Genomic DNA, 7,367 nt, shown 5'->3' with positions numbered 1-7,367 from the left:
TGCCCAACCTTCCTTCCGAGGAGTGGCTGGTGGGTTTGAACCGCCAGCCTTCTGGTTAGCAGTCAAGTGCCTTAGGCACTATGCTACCAGAGCTCTAGTAGATAATTTAAAAATTTTGGTTCTTTCTTTTGGTTTCTTTCTCTATCAATATCTTTTTAGGAAGCAAAGCATATTAAAAATTATATACAATTGAACCCAAATATCAGAAGAGTTTCCTCTTTTTTAATAGTTTTCTTTTTGTGTTAAAAAAAAAAGCATCTAGTATTTGTTCATTTCTAATTTATTCCTGTTAGTCATATCTAGGAGAATGAGGCTATAATCCATTGCTATCTTCGATAGTGACACTATCTTGAATGCAGCTATGAGAATTTAAGTCATGATACCTAATAGGAAATGAACCCCTTTGGAATGGTGTTTCTTGAAGTATGGTCCTTTGACTACTCATATCAGAATCACATGGAACACTTGATTAAAATGCTAGTCCCTCTGTCCAACTGAATTAGAATCTCTGGGGAAGAGGCTATAAACCTGAAATCTAAACATCCTCCTCCCACTGTGACCTTTGCACATAATTCTTACATACACTGATGTTTGAGAACCACTATTCCAGAAAGTGTATGCAATTCCAAAACAGTTAATTTATGTCAGTTGCCACAGAGTTTGAGAAAGTAATTATACTCAAGTAAAATTTAACATTTCATCTGATGAAACGGAATAAAAGACAAATGTGTTTAAGTTAACAATAGTTAATCATTCATTTTGAAAAGAAGTTCCATAATTTAAATTTCTCCATGAAAACCTAATGCTTTTATGATGACAATAACATGATGACTTTATAAAGGAAATTTTCAGCAGTTGAGAAAAATTGTTCTATGGTCCATACTATCAAGACAACAAAAAAGTATATGACCAGGGCTGATCCTAAAGCAATGTGATTTTAAACAAACGAACTCATATAAATGTGGAAATTTCCATTTTTTAAAACCTCTGTTTTACAGGAATAGCCAGCTGAAAACTCTCCTGGCCATTGGAGGCTGGAACTTTGGAACTGCCCCGTAAGTCCTCTGTGAGACAGCCATTTTCTATTAAAAGCAAAATCCCATTGTTACCTCTGTTCCTTTAGACTTCACAGTCTAAGTATTATGGACGGACATTAAGCAAATATGGTAATTTTTGTTTAAAATGAACCTCAATATGGAGTAGAACAGAACCTTAATATGAAGTGGAACACAATTTTTTGTATGTTTAAATTTGGATATTCATCCACAGAGATTGTTTCCAAAACAACTTCTTAAGGTATTTCAAAGGCACAAACCCTAAAGCTTCAGAATAATCCATGTCAAACAGAATGGCAGCCAAGGTCTCAGAATTAGATTCTACAGGATATAGACAACTGACTCAAAGGATATGCCATATAATAGGGCCCCAGCTGAGAAGTTGGATTCCCACCTGCATCCTGAGAAACCCCTCTCCATTTATATTTTGGGGAAAGAAAATAAAAAGTCATGTAGACTTGGGGGGGGGGTATATGAACAGGGGGACTATTTGGAGAGGGAGCTGAGTTAACCAGGTGTAAAAAAGCAACAAATGCATAGTTGGGTGGATAACAAAATAAAGGGTACATGAGGTACCACTGCTGAGAAGAACAGTATTACAATGTAAGGACAGGAGAAACCAAGAACATGCTTTAATCTGAGCTGTGGGTCCCAGTGAAGCTCTCTGAGGCAGACATTTCTGATTGTGAGCTTTTGTTGTTGTTGTTATGTGCCGTCGAGTCGGCCCCGACTCATAGCGACCCCTCCTTGGGTTTCCGAGGCAGTATCACTACGGAAGTAGGATTGCCCAACCTTCCTTCCGAGAAGTGGCTGGTGGGTTTGAACCGCCAGCCGTCTGGTTAGCAGGCAAGTGTCTTAGCCACTATGCTACCAGAGCTCCTAGAGCAATGGAATAGAATGGCTTATGTGGTACCTGGAGAGTATCTACTGTAGGGACACGTGAGGGAGACATGTGTCCCAGGAGGGTCTATTGCAAAGAACCAGAGCTGACTCTTCAGGCCTGAAGGATAAAGAAGAAGGGATGGCTTCTGGACAGACCATGCAACAAAAGAGCAAGATCTGAGAATAGATAGAGACAGGGAGGAGGAACAATGATGAATTCACAACGAGCTGAAGGTTTCTAGATCAAAAGAAGTAATACAGTTACTTGTCTCTCCAAGAACCCTGAACATGCAGCCTCATGGGAATGTAGTAAAGTGAGGAGGGCACATCATCTCACCAAGCCTAGTATCAGCTAGAGATGGACCACAAGACATTATATCAATAGAGAACAACCCAGGTCCCTGGGCAAAGAACAGGGGGACAGGCAGGCATGTGCCATGCCCGTGTGGGTAACGTCAACAGTAATAAGCCACCTGGCTGTGGTGAACTTCTCTTCCTCCCTCCTCTCCTTCTCCCAGATTCACTGCCATGGTTTCCACTCCTGAGAACCGCCAGACTTTCATTACCTCAGTCATCAAATTCCTGCGTCAGTATGAGTTTGATGGGCTGGACTTTGACTGGGAGTACCCTGGCTCTCGTGGAAGCACCCCTCAGGACAAGCACCTCTTTACCGTCCTGGTGCAGGTGAGGAGGGAAGTAACAATCCTTAGGCCAAGAAAAGCCAAGGCTTATTCTCTCCAAGAAGAATCTAGGGATTCCAGAGTAAAACTAAGCTGTAATTTAGTTTTACAGGGTCCTAGTATTGCAAAGGTTTTTAGAGATCATGCATTCATTCAACAAGCCTTTAAGAATAATGATAATGGTAATAACATGCAATATGTTTATTAAGCACCAGGTAGTATATTCCATGCTATTTTATAAGCTATAATCCATTATCTTCCCATAACTCTATGATATAGGTACTATAGTCATCATAATCTTTATTTTACAGATGAGGAAACTAAGTACAGAGAAGTTAAGTAACTTGCCCAACATCACTCAGCTAGTAGGTGCTATGGAGTCTGATTACAGACTGATAACTTCTAATCACTACACTACACTGACTGTCTATTATTACTTAGCACTAACTCTGTGCCAGACACTGGATTAGGTGTGGGAACAAAGATAAGAATAAAGCACACAGCCCTTGGCTTTCAGGAGCACCCACTCTAAGAGGAAAGATGGAAAAATAATCAACAACTACAGTGCGGTTTAATAACTGCCATGACAGAGGTACGCAGTGTGCAAAAGCAGCACAGAGAGAAGGCACCTCATGCTGCTCCGGGCAGGATCAGGGAGGGCTTCCTAGAGAAAGTGACGCAAGTTCAGCTTTGGAAGAAACTGTGTTAGCCAGTGAAGGGAAGGATGGGAAATAAAAATAACATGGCAAGTGGGTGAACAATGGCCGATGAAGTTGCATAGGTGTCCAGAATGAGATCATATGTGGCCTTGTATATTATGTTAAGAGATTTGCACATTAGGTAACTGTAAAACTGATTCACATTGTCTATCCTATCTGCTTTGTAAGTAAGAATGTTGAGAGACTAAAGTAAGAGTGCTTTAAAACAGAAAACATTATACAAATAGATATGTATGATTATTTAAGGAACTGAAAGCAGCTTCACAGATGTCCTACTGTACTTTATTATTCCATAGGAAATGCGTGAAGCTTTTGAGCAGGAAGCCAAGCAGGTTAACAAGCCCAGGCTGATGGTCACCGCAGCAGTAGCTGCTGGCATCTCCAACATCCAGTCTGGCTATGAGATCCCCCAGCTGTCCCAGTGAGTGATGCACCTTATCCTCAAATTCCTGTAGAGACCACTTATGCAGGGCACACTTGTCCTTGTTCTGTTCTGCTGTTTAGAGACCTTTCTTAGGAGGCTTTGGAAGTAGTTTATCTTGCCTGGAGGGGTGTAGAAATGACCATTAGAAATTACTTTCAATCCTTTATCCCAACTCAGGTACCTGGACTACATCCATGTCATGACCTATGACCTCCATGGCTCCTGGGAGGGCTACACTGGAGAGAACAGCCCCCTCTACAAGTACCCCACTGACACTGGCAGCAACGCCTACCTCAATGTGGTGAGCCTCTGCCCAAGTTCACATGCAGACCAAGGATGATGTTATAAATCAGGGACAGTTCTGCAAATGTTGCCTTTGGACAACTGTCCTCTTAAGTGACCTATCATATCTCATAAACTCTAATTTCACCAAAATACCTGGGAAAAAAACACTAATCCACCTATCATTAACATCTTAAAATTTACCAGTTAGCACAGAGAACTAACATAACTAACTATCAGGCCATCGGCTAACTGGGGTCTCAAGCTAACCTGCTGCTGTTGCAGGAATATGCCATGAACTACTGGAAGGACAATGGGGCCCCAGCTGAGAAGCTCATCGTTGGATTCCCAGCCTATGGACACACCTTCATTCTGAGCAACCCCTCAAACACTGGCATTGGTGCTCCCACCTCTGGTGCTGGTCCAGCTGGGCCATATACCAAGCAGGCTGGATTCTGGGCCTACTATGAGGTAGGTAAAGGAGCTCTGGTAGCACAACAGTTAAGTGCTTGGCTACTAACCAAAAAGCTTGTGGTTCGAACTTACCTGGCAGTTCCATGGGAGAAAGACTTGGCAATCTGTTCTCATAAAGATTACAACCCAGGTATTCCTATGGGGGCAGTTCAGTTCTGTCACATGGAGTCACTGTTAATCAAAAGCTACTCAACAGCAACTAACAACATGAGGTAGATAGATTGGGCTTCACAGTGTTCTGTGAACTTTATGCATGGTGCTAGCCAGCAGGCTTAGAGCTAGAACTTGTAGAAATCTTAAATGCTCATCCTGTCCTCTCTCTACCTGTTTTAAACCCAGAGTATCACTCTAAGAAGCAGCCCTGATGACACAATTGTTAAGCACTTGGCTGCTAACCAAAAGGGAGCTGGTTCAAACCCACCAGCCACTCCACAGAAGAAAGAGGTTCCATAATGATTGCAACCTTGGAAACCCTATGGATGGTTCTGCTCTGTTACAGGGTCATTACGAGTAGGAATTGATAGCAATGTGAGGCAGATCACTCCAATGGCATTTAGATAACTTGTTCATTTACCTATTGCAATATGAAAAGTACTTAATAATGTGCAATATCCCAGCAAGCAAAAATCACACACATTAAGTTATATTAGCATCAAACCAAAACCAAACTCATTGCCATCGAGTCAATCCTGACTCATAGTGACCCATCCTTGGGTTTCTGAGGTGGTACCACTACAGAAGTAGATTGCCCAACTTTCCTTCTGAGGAGTGGCTGGTGGGTTTGAACCACCAGCCTTCTGGTGAGCAGTCAAATGCCTTAGGCACTACTCCACCAGACTATATATATATGTGTGTGTGTGTGTGTGTGTGTGTGTGTGTGTGTGTGTATATATATATATATATAATATTTCTGTGGACTTCAAAGATCAAACACTAAGAGTAGGGACAACATGAGAGTATATGAAAGCAAACTCATCTCCTTTACCGCAGATATAAATTCATAATAAAAACCCCAAGAAAAACCTCAGAGAAATGAAAGAAAAACAATCGAAGAACAAATGTTTTTTATTCCATAGGAGTTATCTTTAACAGATTTTAATTTCTTGACTTTTTAAAGATCTGCACTTTCCTGAAAAACGGAGCCACTCAGGCATGGGATGCCCCTCAGGATGTGCCCTATGCCTATAAGGGCAACGAGTGGGTTGGTTACGACAATGTCAAGAGCTTCAATATCAAGGTAAGGTCTGCACCTCAGACATGATGAGGTCCCAGGCCTGGAGCCCCAGGAAATAAAATGACTTCTGGTGTCTCTTCTGTGCTTGAACAGGCTCAATGGCTCAAGCAGAACAACTTTGGAGGTGCCATGGTCTGGGCCATTGACCTGGATGACTTCACTGGTACTTTCTGCAACCAGGGCAAGTTCCCCCTGATCTCCACCCTGAAGAATGCCCTTGGCCTTCAGAGTGCAAGTAAGTGACAGCAGGGGATGCCCAGGACATAGAAATGCTCCTTGTCCAGCTGAAAAGGCAGTCTTCACTTGTTCCAACCCCCTTTGCCTCATCTTACCTCACTGCTCTCAGCAGCTGAGAGATAGGGCCTGCATTCTACTCCTGACCTTCCATGATAGATATGGGAAACCAGCTACATTTTCACAGGCTTTGTAGGTCTGATAAATTTTAAAATTGTAAAACAGCCTCAGGAAACCAATGCCCATGGAAGGCATGCTAAACTTCAATGCAAGCATCCACTTCTCTATAAAATTTCTTAATAAAATCATCTCTCAGTCCATCTGGGGAGATTTAACAAGAAAGCCTCACCTATGCACAAATGTCTCTAATTCATAATTCAGGGTTAAGTACCAACTCCCTAAATTTTTTCCAGCAGTCTGAGATTTCCTCTTAGAGCTCCTTTGCTCACCACTTATACCCAGACACTAGAAAAGTGTTTTGCACACACTGGTGCTCAGTAATTTTTTTTTTTTTTTCCCCTTTTCTTAATGATTTAGACAGTGTCAAGGGAAGAGAGAACCTCTTTTATTTAAAATCAGGCTGGCTTGAAATCACAGCTTTTTTAAACTCAGGAGTATGGAGCTATCCTATGATCTCCTCAGTTTCAAGGACCCAGAAGCTAATTGCACCACCACACCAGTTCCCTATCTCCATCCAGATCTCTTCACCACTGGGCAGAGCTCCAAACCTCTAGCAGGCTCACCAGTCTGCTCTTTGTCTCGTATGTTTCAGGTTGTACCGCCCCAGCTCAGCCCATTGCTCCAATAACACCTCCCAGCAGTGGGAGTGGGAGTGGGAGTGGAAGTGGGAGTGGAAGCAGTAGTTCTGGGGGCAGTGGATTCTGTGCTGGCAAAGCCAATGGACTGTACCCTGTGGCTAATAACAGAAATGCCTTCTGGCACTGCCTGAATGGGAACACATACCAGCAACACTGCCAGGCCGGGCTTGTCTTTGACACAAGCTGTGATTGCTGCAACTGGGCATAAACCTGACCTGTGCCTCCATTCCCCATGGTTCTCAAAGGTCTCCTTTGCTTCGACCATCTTAATCCTACCTAAAATTCTGCAATAAAATTCAACAGTGAAAACATGAGTGTCATTGCTTTTGTGTGATATGGGTAGTGTTAGAGACTGATTGTGTCCACCAAAATTATGTTATGGTCCTGACCCCTATACCTGTGGATTTAATCCAATTTGGAAATAGCATTTTCTTTGTTATGTTAATAAAGCCATACTAGTGTGGGGTGTGCTCTAAAACTAATCACTTCTGAATGATTAAAAGGGCAGATTAGACACAGGTAGAAATCAAACACAAATGGGGGAGGGGGATAGATATCCCATGAA

General features: G+C 42.4%; 1 protein-coding gene across 1 annotated transcript in view; it reads left to right on the top strand.

The window, feature by feature from the left end:
• LOC103204163 (acidic mammalian chitinase) overlaps positions 1 to 7,010 on the top strand; it is an 11,778-nt gene extending 4,768 nt beyond the window's left edge. The window contains exons 4-11 of the mRNA XM_007949311.2: positions 999 to 1,055; positions 2,456 to 2,621; positions 3,633 to 3,757; positions 3,938 to 4,061; positions 4,328 to 4,513; positions 5,634 to 5,753; positions 5,844 to 5,985; positions 6,757 to 7,010. Of these exons, the coding sequence (XP_007947502.1) occupies positions 999 to 1,055; positions 2,456 to 2,621; positions 3,633 to 3,757; positions 3,938 to 4,061; positions 4,328 to 4,513; positions 5,634 to 5,753; positions 5,844 to 5,985; positions 6,757 to 7,010 (1,174 nt within the window). The remainder of the gene's footprint in view (positions 1 to 998; positions 1,056 to 2,455; positions 2,622 to 3,632; positions 3,758 to 3,937; positions 4,062 to 4,327; positions 4,514 to 5,633; positions 5,754 to 5,843; positions 5,986 to 6,756) is intronic.
• Positions 7,011 to 7,367: the final 357 nt, after the last annotated feature.

This window comes from Orycteropus afer, unplaced genomic scaffold, assembly GCF_000298275.1.
Source record: "Orycteropus afer afer isolate SDZICR_OR568_19922 unplaced genomic scaffold, OryAfe1.0 scaffold00010, whole genome shotgun sequence".
NCBI lineage: Eukaryota > Metazoa > Chordata > Mammalia > Tubulidentata > Orycteropodidae > Orycteropus > Orycteropus afer.
This window is presented reverse-complemented; position numbering and strand designations above follow the sequence as displayed.